This window comes from Zonotrichia albicollis, chromosome 6 (genome assembly GCF_047830755.1).
Source record: "Zonotrichia albicollis isolate bZonAlb1 chromosome 6, bZonAlb1.hap1, whole genome shotgun sequence".
NCBI classification, from domain to species: domain Eukaryota; kingdom Metazoa; phylum Chordata; class Aves; order Passeriformes; family Passerellidae; genus Zonotrichia; species Zonotrichia albicollis.
In genome coordinates, this window is record NC_133824.1 from 58,813,038 (window position 1) to 58,826,968 (window position 13,931).

At 49.2% G+C, this 13,931-nt stretch overlaps 1 protein-coding gene across 3 annotated transcripts in view; it reads right to left on the minus strand.

Annotated features, from left to right (window-relative positions):
- Window positions 1-13,931, minus strand: part of DAAM1 (dishevelled associated activator of morphogenesis 1) — a 95,130-nt gene that overhangs the window by 29,668 nt on the left and 51,531 nt on the right. For all 3 annotated transcript variants that reach the window (XM_074543973.1, XM_074543974.1, XM_074543972.1), the window contains 3 exons: window positions 12,585-12,674; window positions 2,763-2,834; window positions 1,424-1,518 (listed from right to left, as the gene is read on the minus strand). In XM_074543973.1, the coding sequence (XP_074400074.1) occupies window positions 1,424-1,518; window positions 2,763-2,834; window positions 12,585-12,674 (257 nt within the window). The remainder of the gene's footprint in view (window positions 1-1,423; window positions 1,519-2,762; window positions 2,835-12,584; window positions 12,675-13,931) is intronic.

The following is a 13,931-nucleotide window of genomic DNA, read 5'->3' on the forward strand; positions in this document are numbered from 1 at the left end:
CAAGCCCTGAAGTCACTTCCTCATCAGCTGCAGACACCTCAATGTCACCTCTCCTGCCTCACCATCTCACCATCCACACTCTTCTTCTCCCTCAGGCACAGCTCCCCAATTTTAAAAGATTTCTGATTTTTATGATGATTTACAACACCACTGAACATAGAGCAGTCAGCAAACACAGGGCAGTGCCCAAGCAGGTCCACCAGACCCAGCACTGCACCCTGCTGAGGCATTTTAGGGCCCCCATGCCCAGTGCCACCCAGGCTGGGTGATCTCTTCTTTGGCAAAAGGCTGGAAAGCAAACGAGCCAAGAACATCCCAACACTGGGATGATTTTAATTCAAAACAAGCCATGCTGATGGGCAGCAACAAAAGGAGTAATTGCAGGCTTGGGGAAAACTGCTTTCTCTGCTTCAAAGCTTGCCCTTCTTCCAGCCAAAGTCAACAGGAAAGTTGGTGTTCACTTCCCTGGGTGCAGAAGTGGGTTCAACAGGTAAAATTTTCTACAGAGCCTGCTGCATCCCTCAAAAAACACTCAAATCCCACTTTTAAGGATTTTATAAAGTTTCATGGCTGGCCACCATGAAACTTTATAAAATCCTTAAAAGGTCCCACAAGCACCCACAGGTCCAGGTGTCACAGAAATCAGGTGCTCATCCCAGACCCTGGAAATTTCTTACTATTAACCACAGGTGGGAGAGGGAAAGGTATTTCCAAGCAATAGTAAATTTGTTTCTTCCATAACCAAAACAGGTCAGGCACCTCCCAATGGAACATATTCCCATCAGAAGATATCAACTGAGGCACTTTAGGTATTGCAAAAGTGTGCATGCAGACTCCAGAAAATTAAAAGAGAAAATTAAATTAGGAAAAGCTGCAGACATTCAGAAAGCATCCCAGCCTTCATTTATCCTCCCATCAGAACTTGTTTTCCATTTCATAAAAGCCTGAAGATTCATGTGACTTTATTCCATTATAGAGTGCAAGAAGAGCTGAAGTTGAAACAAAGGTCCTAGCTGACCAATAAAAATTGTTGTTTTCTTGGAAAAAAAAATCTTCAAGGAATTTTTACATTCTGTGCAGTACAAAGGAAAATTTGGAAAAATAAAAAAGTTGCCTGATTTGCCTGAATAAACAGGGAGGTTCTGGTGGCTCTTGGTCACTAAAAGGACCAAGAAAAAGGAACAAAATGACAAAATGTCACACAAAAAAAGCAGTTGCTGAAACAAAAAAAAGGCAGTTAGTGCCTCAGAGTCCTCACCTCTCTCACCCTGTACAGCTCCCATTTATATTCCTATTTAACCCCCTGGTCTGCTAGAAAACTCAAATACCAAAAAGAGAAGGGAAGGGAAGAGAAGGGAAAGGGGAAGGGGAAGGGGAAGGGAAAGGGAAAGGACAAGAGAAAGGAGAAGGGAAAAGGAATTGCCTCATTGGTTTTGTCCGCAGTGCAGTCTTCAAACTTTCGATTGTTTTATTTCTCTCCTCCTCATCTTCTTTTTCCAAGGCGATCAGGGATTTTCTCTGTGCAAGGAGGAAGGCGGAGGTCAGGAGGGGAATGTCCCTGTGTGCCCAAGGAGTGGCAGTGCCACCACCCACTGTGCCAAGCCATGGGGATCCTAAACCCACCCTGGAGGTCTGGAATCCTTATGGCAATCTCAGAACTTGGGAAAAGGAGCAGTGAGGAAAAGCACACCATGGTCTGGATGGGGACAGAGGGATGAAGGCACTGCCTCCAAGCTCTCACACAACTCCTGCTCTGCTCTGCACTGCTGTGGCCTCACCTGGAGTCCTGGGGGCAGCTTGGGGCACCACAATGTAAAAAAAGACACCCAAAAAAGGCATTAGGCTATTGGAGATCATCCAGAGTAAGCCACGGGGATGGTGAACAGCCATCCTAGTGCAACCCAGCAGTGTGGATCTCAGCTGGGGACAGTGTCTGTGCGTACAGGATGCATCTCCCACACTGGAATTTGCTCTCCAGCTGGGGCTGGGGCTGGGATTTGACTCCTGCACCAGGGCTGCCTGCTCCCTGGGCATGCATGAGGCACAGCTACAGCTAAAGCAGCTCCCTGAGTGGTTCCTGCAGCACCCACCAGTGCTGGGCCCCAGAGGTGTCAGGGTGAGCCCTGCCAGCCCTGGCTGAGGCTAATGCAAGGCAGAAAGGGACCCAGCAGATATGAGGAGCTGTGCTGACCCCTCCATTTAACCCAGCTCCTCTTCAGCAGCACATCAGGGAGATCAAAGCCACCCTGCAGGCATCTGGCAGGCTTTGATCACAAGCTCTGCTCAGGCTCAGGGCCCTTTCTGGCTGGCAGCCCATGGCCAGCACTGGGTGTTCCTGCCTTCCCAGGGGGATCAGCACACTCCCTGCTGGCTCACAGCCCCTGCTCATCCCTCTGGGAGTGCTCAAGGCCAGGCAGGATGGGGCTTGGAGCTACCTGGTCTGGTGGAAGGGGGTCGGAGCTGGATGTCCTTTAAGGTCCCTTCCCACCCAAACCCCACCCAGGGTTCTGTGGCTGAACAGAACACCCCAGGAGCTGTAGGAACATCTCCATTGTGCAGCTGTACCTGTTACAGGTGACACTGCCACCCACACCCCACCCATGGTTCTGTGACTCACAGAACACCCAGGTTCAGCAGGAACATCTCCATTGTGCAGCTGTTGGTGTAACAGGTGACACTGCCACCCTCTGAGGCACAGTGCTGGCACTGTCCCCACCCTGCTGCTGCCCCACCTGGGGTTCAGAGTCACCAGGGATACTTACAGCAGCCATGGAATTCAGCTGATCAATGTAGAACTCTGGCCAGCTGGTGGCTCCTTTATTTTCTTCCTGGTCCTGGGTAGGGGATAAAAAAAAAAGTGAAACAAAGCCAGATTAGTGAAAAAATAGTATCAACATTGCCTGCCCTTCATGGCCAGCCATTTCTGAAGCACTCCTGAGCTCTTGCATTATTTTATGTTAATATAAGTGTGACTTTCTATATTCTGAGCTTCCCCCTGACTCCAGCTATGCAAACATTACCTGATTTATTAAACTGCCATAAATACAATTACACCATCTGCCTGTGACCAAACACTGCCCCACTGATACTGCATCAGTCTTGTGATTATCAGCTTCAGGGAAACCAGACTGAAATTTTACATCCAAATCTCTCTTGTTTCAACTCCACAGTGCCCTTGAAGATTTGGCTGCACAGCCTTGAGTATGCTCAGGGGGGAAAATGTTTAAAAGCAATGAAGAATGTTTAAATGTGACATGGTCTAGGCTGCACTCCTGGAGCAGAACCATGACTTATCAACAGCCTAAGAGAGACTCCAGGCACAACAGCTCCTCTGGGGACTTCATAAGTCACTGGGAGGGAACATGCATCTGGCAATGTCACTTCTTGAAGGATGGCACCCCTGGGCCGGTGATCTGTGACACTGAGTGATGCAGAGTCTCATCTGGCCATCCTGGTCCACAATGCCAGATACAGGGGCATCTGTCAGGGTTAAAGAGGGGTTTTCAAGTTCTACCTTGTTCTTGTAGGACATGATTGAAGGATTAAAATCCCTCAGTACCTGTGAGCCCAGCTCAGGTAACTAATGCTGCACATTCCCAGGGGCTGCATGGAGCAAGCAGGCAGAATTTGAGGGAATAATTGATAATTAACCTTTAACTTCACTTTATTTTCCTAAAGACATATGTATTAAAATAAGAAGGGGATTTCACAGCAGAAATGCCACATGTCTAGATTGGAGTCAACAAGTACTACACAGATCCCAAACTTCTTCCATCAGTAACCATCACAGCCTGACTGGCTGCATGGCTGCGCCTCTTCCCTAACTTTCAGAGCTGTTTGTAAACCTCATTTCACACCCCAAACACCTGTGATGAGGAAGCAGGACAGAAGCTCCTCTCTGCCCCCACCTCTGTGCTCACAAACAACTGTGGCTGCTTCAGCAAGCCCGGGGAGCAGAGCCCCAGACATTCACTGTGCCTCAAGAGGCTTATGTGGAAAACTTCTGTGCATCCCAAACTTTCCAAGATGAGGACAAGCAGATTGAAAGACAGGTAATTTAGATGAGACTCAGTTTGCCCCTGGGCAGAACAGGGGTGCCTCCAGACCTGACCCTTCCTTCGGCTTTGCCACAACTTTGAGAGCACCAAAAGGCCTGGAAAGCTCTGCCCTTTGCTTTAACACTTTCTCCTGACCCCACAGTCCCTCAGAGGTGCCAAGCAGCTGGGCTGAGGCTCAGGCCACCTGTCTGCTCAATGTCAGTTCTGTCTGACATGGCCATCGGGGCTTTCAGCTCCTCACTGAGCCCTGGGCACTCATGCCAACCCTCTCTGTGCCCTGCCAGGGCAAGGCTCTGACAAAGCTTGTGGGAATTCTGCATTTCCCAGCTTTCCTGCCCCACTTTAGAGTCCAGCATGCAAATGGACTCCAGGGGACAAAAGAGCTGGGACACTCACAGGTGCCTTGAGTATGGTCCTGTCACCTCCTGGAGGCGTCAGAGAAGTCCTTCCCATTGTCCCTCTTATAAGAAGCATCTCTTTCTGTCCTAGGGTAATGTTATGATGCTCATATCCCCATTCATGTGTTCTGTTTATGCTGGATACTTTGTTCTGTGCCTTCAAGACTGGCTCTGAAGAGTGAAAGTTTTGTTTGGGTTTTCTTACCAGCCTGGTGGGACACAGACACAGGGCAGGAGCTAATGCAGCTTTTGCTTTTCACTTTGCTCTCTTGCTCTTCCTTCTGCTTCGCTTCTGCTTGCTTTTGCTTCTGCTCATTAGCTAGTTTAGCTAAACAGTCCAAATTTCTCCCTGGACTGTTCTTCCTTTCCTTTTTGGAACCACTCAGGCCTGCTCCGGGCTGGGCCCTGGCAAACCCCGAGAGTTTGCACCCTGTGGCCCAGCGGGGCCTACTCTGGGCAGCAGCTGCTCCAGCGCCGTTGGGACTGAGAACAGAGCGAGCACCCCCAGAGAGACTTTCTGAATTTGTCATCTTTTTCAGAGCACTGACAGAGTGGTGTCACCCAGTATTGTTCATTTTGTGTGCTGGGGGTTGCTGTGCCTGTTAAATAAACAGGTTCTTTCCACTTCTCTCTGAGGAATCCTTCCTGAACCGGTTGTGGGTAGGGGCCCTCCTTTGGAAATTCTCTACCAAATTTGCCCTAAACCAGGACACTTTCTCACCAGAGGCACCAGCTGGGAAAGGTGGCAAGGTCCCCAGCAAGGCACAGCAGCAAGGGGTGTCCAGATGTACCCAGGGAGTGAGATCCCTGCAGGGAAAGCAGCAGGGCTGGCTCACCCCACAGCCCAGGACCTGTGCTGGGAACACCTGTGAGGCAGCCAGAGATGGGGACCTGCTGCTCATTTAGGGTTGAAAAGAAGCACTGGAGCAAATAAAGGTCTCCAGGGGGGTGGAGGGGAGGCTGAACAACAAAATTGGCTAAACTGCTCATTTATAATTAACGTGCTGCATTATAAATATTTCCCTTTGCTTGGCTCCCTCGGGCTCTTGCATTTCCTCCCTGAAACCCCCAATTTAGAGAGTGCTCTCAATTAAGTGCAGCAGAACCTCATTAATTCCGACGAGCAGCTGGGCAGGCTCCTCAGAAAGCAGCTTCCCAGGCAAAGGGGGACTGCACAATAAAGCAGGCAAAGATCAGGGCAGGGGCTTCCCTCCCCTCAGCTCCCCGCAGGATGTTGCTCAGTGGTAATTACTGGGGCTAATGGTCTACAGCACACTGAGAAGTGTCTTTTGGTGTGCTCCTGGTGGTAAAGAAACCTCCTGACAAAGCCACAGCCCGGAGGGAAGTGAGTCACAAGGCTCTGCTCAGCACCAGGGGGAGGGAGGAACCTCTCCAGCATCAGGGTTTGAAAAGTTGAGTGTGAAAAATGGTTTCCCAGCACGCAGGGTGGGTTTTGGGGACATGGGTTTTGCAGCCTGCCTGCAGGGAGGGATGCAAGACACAAAGCTGAGCATCTCCAAGGTGAGTGTCTCCAGGATGTGGGTGCTCTCAAACAGCAGAGAAGTGAGGGCTGATCTGAACCCTGCTGGAACCCAGACTGAGCTGCTCTGTTGGAGACATTGATGGCTTTAATTGCACATCAACATCCCTCACTGTCCTCCAGGCCCACATGGGCTCAGCTACAAAAATTAAGCCGTGCCAAAGCTGCACAGACAAGGGCAGCCCTTGCTGCATCCCCTGCTTTGTTCCACCTGAGCCCCTCACCTGTTTCTTCTTTCCAGGGACCTGGCAAAACCACAAATCCCATCAGCTGCAGCCCTGCTGTCACCAGGTCACCCTCTCATGTCACAGCCCCTGCTGTCCTGAGCTCTGTGCATGGGGCTGATGGATGCTGCTCTGCTCCAGGGTGGCAGTGGCTGCTGTGATGTGAACCCCATAAATGAGCTCCATCCCCTGCTCAGCACTGCAGGGAAAGCAGTGCCCAGTCATTAGCAGGAGCTTTCCCATGTGAAGGTCACCAATCTGGCAGCTCCAGCCATCCCAGAGATTTCACACTCCCCAGCCCTGTCATGTCTTGGTTTTAACCTGACACTTCCACAGCCCTTGTGCCTCCCCCTTGGAGTGTCAGCAGCTCCCACTGCCAGAATTTCTTCTCTTCCCAATGCAGACGAGGTGGGGGCTCAGCCAGTAGTGGCTCAAAGCAATTTCAAGGCTTCTCTCAACCTGTCTGCACCTGGAAGGATCCTCCCCACAAGCTCCTGCTGCTCTGACCTGCAGGATGCAGCTGCTGGGAACAGTGCAGCCCCCCAGCATGTCCCATGCTGGTGGGGACAAAGACACCTGAGATGCTCCTCAGTGCTTTGTCACACCTGCTTTGTTTCCTAAACAAGCTTCTGGCAGCATCTCACAGCTCCTCAGTGTGTCACACCTGAGCCAGCAGCCTGCTTCCCTACCATGGTGGGGCTTTGGGATAACTGGATTTGGAGCTCTTTGGGATAACTGATGGTGGCTGGCTGAGCTCCCCACCCAGCTGATGTCCAACACACCAGTCTACATCCTACAGGGCTGGAAGGAAAGGGTTGGCTCACAGCAGCCCGCTCCATGCAAGCCCTTCAGTGACACCACCAGTGGCTTTTCTCCAAGGTAGCAAGTGACAGAACAAAAGGAAATGGCCTCAGGTTGTGCCAGGGGAGGCTTGGACTGGATGTCTGCAATAATTTCATTAAAAATGTGGTCAGGCACTGGAACAGGCTGCCCAGGGCGTGGTGAAATCACCATGCCTGAAGTGTTCAGAAAAGTGGGCATGTGGCACTTGGGGCCATGGTTTAAGCGTGAACAAGGCAGCACTGGGTTAATGGATTCAGTGATCTCAGAGGTCTTTCTAACCTTAAAAATTCCATTATTTTGGTGGTTCACCTCCTTCTTGGCACCACCTGCAAGCCTGGTCTGCCCCAGGAGAACTCCTCAGGAAAGGATTAAAAAAAAACCAACTCTCTTCAACTGGCACCAGCTGCAAAAACAGAAACACCCCCTTCATTTTTACACATTGTCCTGACATAACTTTTATTCTGCACAGTGTTCTCCACCCCTCCTTGCTGCTCCAAAACAGCAGGGCAAGGGAAAGTTGGCAGCAGTGGCAGCTCACTGGATTTTGGCAACCCTTCCCTCCCTGACTGTTCTGGATGATCCACCTGGATGATGAGAGGAAGCAGGCTGTGGCATGGATGGGTTTTAAAGCCAAGCAGCCTCTCTGAGATGTTTAAATCCAGCTCAGCTCCACCAGCATGGCCCAGCCTTTGCCAGGAGTGTGCTGGTGAAGATTTGGACCCCACCACATCCCCCCAGGGCTCCCTTATCCCTCCAGGTACCCCTGAAACAGAACCTAAATGATTCACCAAAGCTGCTTCCCCATGGAGCGCTGCTGCTAAGGGCTGGAATTTCATCAGACTCTCCTCAAGCTGGGATTTCAGGGTCTGAACCAGCCCAGCCCAGCCTGCTCTGGTTTTTCCATATGCTAACACTTGCTATGCCCTCTCCTCCACAAACACACACACGTGCCCCTGTACACTTTTCCCAGGGTTTAAAAATTATGCTCCCCATAAGCAAATATAGCATGACCAGATGCCTTTGGTAGTCAGCTGGTTCATTGTTTGAAAAGCTCTGCTTCAAAATCCAAAAAAGATTGCTAACAGATGCATTTTTTGGCTGGTGAGGGAGAAAAACCTTGCTTAAACAAAAGTGTGTTGTGATTGGAACTAAAAGGGGAATTACCTTGAAAGATAAAAACTATAAACATTTCCCAGTGAAAAACATCCCCAGCCATGAAAACAGGCAGTTTCTCTCTGTCAGCCTGAGCAAATGACACCTGAGATGGTATTTCAACCTGCTGCTGCAATAACAGCAGGTCTATCTGTATGTTCAGAGGTCATGAAATCATTCCCATCCATCCCAGGTGACCCTGGAGCATGGCAAAATGCCCAGCTGATTTATCCTCCCCTCCCCTGCATGCCATCCCTGTCAGCTTTTTCTCTTAGTTCTGGCTACTGCAGCAAAAAATATGGGGGATTGATGTTTTTTAAATGAAGGAAATGGAAGGCAAGCCCCAAAAAAGAGCTGCAGGGCTGAGCAGGACAAGTGGAAGAAGGAGCTGGAAAGCAAAGCACTCTGGAGGGAGTGGGTGGAAGGAGCAGTTGGAAGGGAGAGAGGCTGTCTGCCTGGGAAATAGAGGATTATTGGAGAGACATCACTCATTTATTACATATTTCCCCTGAAAAAATCACCACTGCTGCCTTTTCCTAGTGCAAAAGGTTTTTATCTGACCCCTGAGGAAACTTTAGATCCAAACTTTGCTTCCCACTGCTCAGAGCAATGCACCCAGGGTTGGTGATGCCACTGGGTTTTCAGCACAAGCTGACAGAGCTCAGCATCCCTTGGCATCCCTGCAGGTCATTTTCCTCTGCTCCAGCTTTGGAAATGCTCAGCTGGACCCAAAGGGAGAGGAGCAGAACCCTGCATTACATCAGCTGTTTGTCACTACCCATCCTTCCCACCTGGTTATTTATTCTCAGCTTCTAACACCTTGCACCAATCTATATTTTGAGGCTCATAAAAGCCACCCTTTGAGCTGCTCTAACAGCTTGGCATGACCTGCATGGGCTGTCAGGAGCCAAATCTCCTGTGGTTAAACAGGTCCTGCAGATTAAGCACCAAGGGGTTAATCATTAACTCCCTCTGGAAAAAGGCCATCCTGAGTCACACTCCTGCACTGAGGCAAACCCACAGCCAAAGAAACAGCAAATCTGGAAACCCTCCTGCTTCCTCTCTGCATTTCCTAGCAATATCCTCTCCTGGAGAGCGGGGCCAGCAGGGAGTGAAATATTTTGGGATGAGCTATGAGACGAGTCATGGTCCAGAAATACCACTTCTAAAAGCAGATTTCATCTCTGCCTTTGCATTTCCCTGCTTTACCCCAGCAGCAGAGGGGCTGACAACTTCAGAGAATAATCTATAAATCTCTCTGCTGACCCCAGCACTGCAGGGCTGATGGATTCAGAGCAGAGTCCAGCTCCTCCTCAGGCTGTTGCTGACAGAACAGCCTCACCACGAGATGCTTTTTGTCCCTCTGTCTGTCCTCTGAGGGACACAGGGTGATGCAGGAGGGCTGGGACCACAACAAGCTCATGCAGTGCAACCCCCAAGGGTGGGATCAAACCCATTCCGTCCATGGATGGAGAATCAGGGAGGACAAAGCCTCCACCCTGCCAAGCCAGTCCTGTGGGCTGGGATAAAACCAGCTGCTAGCAGGGCAGAGAAACCAGGATAAAAGCAGGGCTGCAGGCCAGGGGGAAATATTCCAGGGAAAGAAACATGCCTGGGGGACAGCTGGATTTCCCCTATTTCCTCTCAACAGGTGCTGTCAGGTCTCTTTCCAGGACAACCCAGCAAAAAATGTCTCATTTTTGGTTCCCTTTTATGAAATCTTACCTGTCATGGGAATACATAAACCAGCAACATCTGGGATGTGCTCTGGAGAGCTGAGTGTGGTGGATGACACCAACAGCAAAGCAGAAGTGCAGCCAAAATTGGCAGCAGAGTGAAGAGCAAAAACTGCTCAGGGGACAATTCTGGATTGGAGGTAATCAGGCAGCTGCCTGACACTGATGTCCACCTTTGGGACCCACCAGGTAAAACTGAGTGTTAGAAGCATCTCAAGCAACAGTTTGCTGTCAAACACAGGCTTTGGGCACACCCTGCACTTCCCAAATCACTGCCACTCAGGGAGGCAGGACCACTGTTTCATGCCCAGCCCTGCTGCCCTGCCAAAAAAGCAGACACTGCTCTCAGCTGGAATGCAGCCCCTCTCCTCCATGCCCGGCTGTCATGTAGGTGATCTGACCTCATAAATACACAGGAGCACAAGTGAGAGTTACCAGGAGCTGCCAGGACATCCACCAGTGTTTGTGCTGCTCACCAGCCATCACCACACAGGGCAGGACAGCCCAGAGCCTGCTGTGCACAGACATTGCTCTCCAGCCCATGTCATTCCTGATTTCCTCCATGGCTGGAGCCTTCATTGATATGGCCTCACTCATTTTTAACTAAAAAGCATTTGTCTCCATCAGAGCAAGCAGTGGCATGTGTGCTGTGCAGCTCACTTTTAAATTGAATTTAAATTTTAAAATTTAAATTTAATTTAAAATTTTAAAATTTCCAGGGATGAGGCATCCACAACTTCTCTCTCTCTGGATTAGATATATTTATATCTATATTTATATTTGTATTTATATATAGTTATAGTTATTTTATATATTATTATATTATATTATATTATATTATATTATATTATATTATATTATATTATATTATATTATATTATATTATATTATATTATATTATATTATATTATATTATATTAATATCATCACAAATAGGGAAGGAATGGCTGGAACAGCCAGAGGAATGAGGACCAGAGGAGAGCAGCAGCCAGGATCTAGGATCAGATGGATCCTCAGAAGATGCCACAGGCACTTCTGTGGCTCCTTTTCCCCATGAGCAAGGAGTTTCACAGCTCAGCATTTAAAAACCCATGGGAACAAGGAGGGTCTGGAAAGGGAAAGAGCCACCATCAGCTCCATCTAAAGCCTTCCTCAGGAGATTAGATAGCATGTAATCTGCACTCACCATAATAATTACATGGCTTTGCTTGATTTAACTCTCCCATTATCCAGACACACCAGGGCCAGGCTCTGCTTATCCACCAGGGAGTGAGGAGCAGCATCCCCTGCCCATTCTCCTGTTGATCCAGAGCAGTGCCTGTAATTTGTTCACATCCCTTCTCCCCTCCCATTTAAATCTGGGGCATGGCAGGCCTCTGTCTAACAATAATACAGGGATTTCAGGAGTATTTATGAGAGGCTTAAAACTTAATCCTACATGAGCAAGGTAAGCCTGCTCTTGGCCTAAAATGTGGATGGAAAATCTGGTGCCATTGCTACAGCAGGAGAACAGAGACATTTACAGCAGAGAGCAGCCTCTGAGTGGGGCAGTGAGTGCCCAGCCACCCCTGCAGACAGGTGAGGGGCACAGTGGCAAATTTGGCAATTGAATCACAGAACCCCAGAATGGTTTGGGTTGGCAGGAACCTTAAAGATCAGCTGGTTCCAATGCCCCTGCTGCCAGCAGGGACACCTGCCACCAACCCAGGTTGCTCCAAACCCCACCCAACCTGGCCTGAAAAAATGCCATGGATGGGGCATCCACAGCTTCTCTGGGCAACCTGTGCCAGCGCTTCAACATCCTCACTGCAAAAACCTTCTTCCTTTAATCTAACCTAAATAAACCTCCAGTTTAAAACCATTACCCCTTGTCCTACTGCAACAGCCCCTACTATAAGGTTTGTCCTCATCTGTTTTATCAGGCCCCTTTAGGTACTGGGAGGGGCTCTAAGGATGTGGTGAGCAGCCCCTCACCCCTGCAAGGCCAACCTCAGTGCCCAGAGAGTTCCACATGGCCCTGATGTGCTTCATGGAGGTGGGGACACCCATGTGGGCTGTGGGGACACTTCCTCCAGCCTGGACAGGCTGGGGACCAAAGAGTTTCTTTTCCCAGGGTCACTCCAGGAGCAGCCCTGTCACAGACATCTTTTATGAAAAATCCTTTCCTTAGGATTTTTCCTCCTGAGAAGCTGTGAGGCCTCAGGAACAAAATGTAAACATTGACTATCTGCTGCTGTGGAATGCAACAGGTGCATCTGTGATTGGTCTCATGTGGTTGTTTCTAATTAATGGTCAATCACAGTCAGCTGGCTTGGACTCTTTGTCCCAGTCACAAGCCTTTGTTATTCATTCTTTCTTTTGCTATTCTTAGTTAGCGTTCTGATGAAATCCTTTCTTCTATTCTTTTAGTATAGTTTTAATGTAATATATATAAAATAATAAATAATAAATCAGCCTTCTGAAACATGGAGTCAGATCCTCATCTCTTCCCTCATCCTGGGACCCCTGTGAATACCGTCACACAGACCTGTTTCTGAGACACCCCAAATATCACCTGGCATCCCAAGAGAGCTGTGTCCTTCCCCCCATCCTGCATGAGAGGGAAGAGGCTCAGCACCCAACAAGTCTCTTACTTTTTTCTTGCTGCAGTAGATCTGCCACTTCTTCTCAGCCGGCAGTGCAAACATGGCCTCTCTGTGCTTGTCTGTGAGGTCAAGTTCATCCTGGAAAGGGGGAAAGAAACACAAAACATGCACCATGAGTACTCAAACAGCTGATGGCACAGACACAGCCCCCAGACAAGCAGTGTAAATCAAGTGGGGTCACACCACAGCACAGCAGTGACCCCACAGCATCACCCGTGACTCTGGATTTTGTCAGGACAATGGTGCCAATCCTCATCCTGTTCTTGCTGACCTCTCCTGATTCTGGGCTGCAAATTTCCCTGCCTTGTCCCTCCCAGACATCTCCTTCATTGCTTTTAAAGCCTGTAAGTATTTTGGAAAGGACACCCATGAAGCCATCAGGGCTGCCCACAAGACTCACACTGACAGCTTCAGGTGAGCCATCTCATCTAAGACACACAGCAAAGAAAAATTCAAACAGGACCTTTCTTTTTATCATCATTACTTCACTGAAGCACCTCACCCTGAGTGGTCCAGCCCATTTCCATTGCTGACACCCTCATATCATCAAAAACTGTTTGGCTTTTGCTTTGTTTTCCTCCAGCTAAAAATAGAAAGCTCTTTTCCTAATACCTGCAGATCATAAAGAGGTACATCTTCCCCATCAAAACTGCATCACGTACTGCCTGGCAGAGATAAAGCTGTTTATTGACTGAAGCCTTTATTGGTTTATCTGATGTTTTAAAGCACACATCCATTTCTGACTTGGAAGCTCGCTTAGCAGCGTGCCCTCCGCCGGGATGCCCGGGCATTATCAAAGCCTCATCGCTTCCTGGTGCTAGATGTAGGTCAAAGCTTTTATGAGGGAAGTAAATAAAACATTCAGGCAGGGCTGGGAGGCTCGTTGCTAAAGCCAGCATCGATCTTAGAGCCATGGGTGTCTCTTAAAACCACCAGCACTGATGATAATCCCTGTGCTGGAGGGGTTTGGGGGCAGCAGGGAGAGGCTGCAGAAGGTCACAGGAAAGCCCTGCCATGGCTTCAAGCCAACTCATCCCACCCAGACTGTGGATTTAAGTAAGAGGATCCCCATTAAAAATTACACATTTAATTCCAGCAACCAAAAGAAACCCCATATGGAGAGCTGTTAAAGCTTCCCAGCCTGAACAATAACACTCAGCAACTAAAACAGCTTCTGTACCCTAATCAAAGCCTCATTTGGGGAAGGCTGAGCAAGATGCCTCTGGCAAAAGATGGGTCCCTGCACCAGCAAGCCCACAGGCCACCAGGAAACTCAGCTGATATAATTCAAGCTCATATTGCACCCAGTTGCCAAGGAAAGGAGCTTTGAGCTAT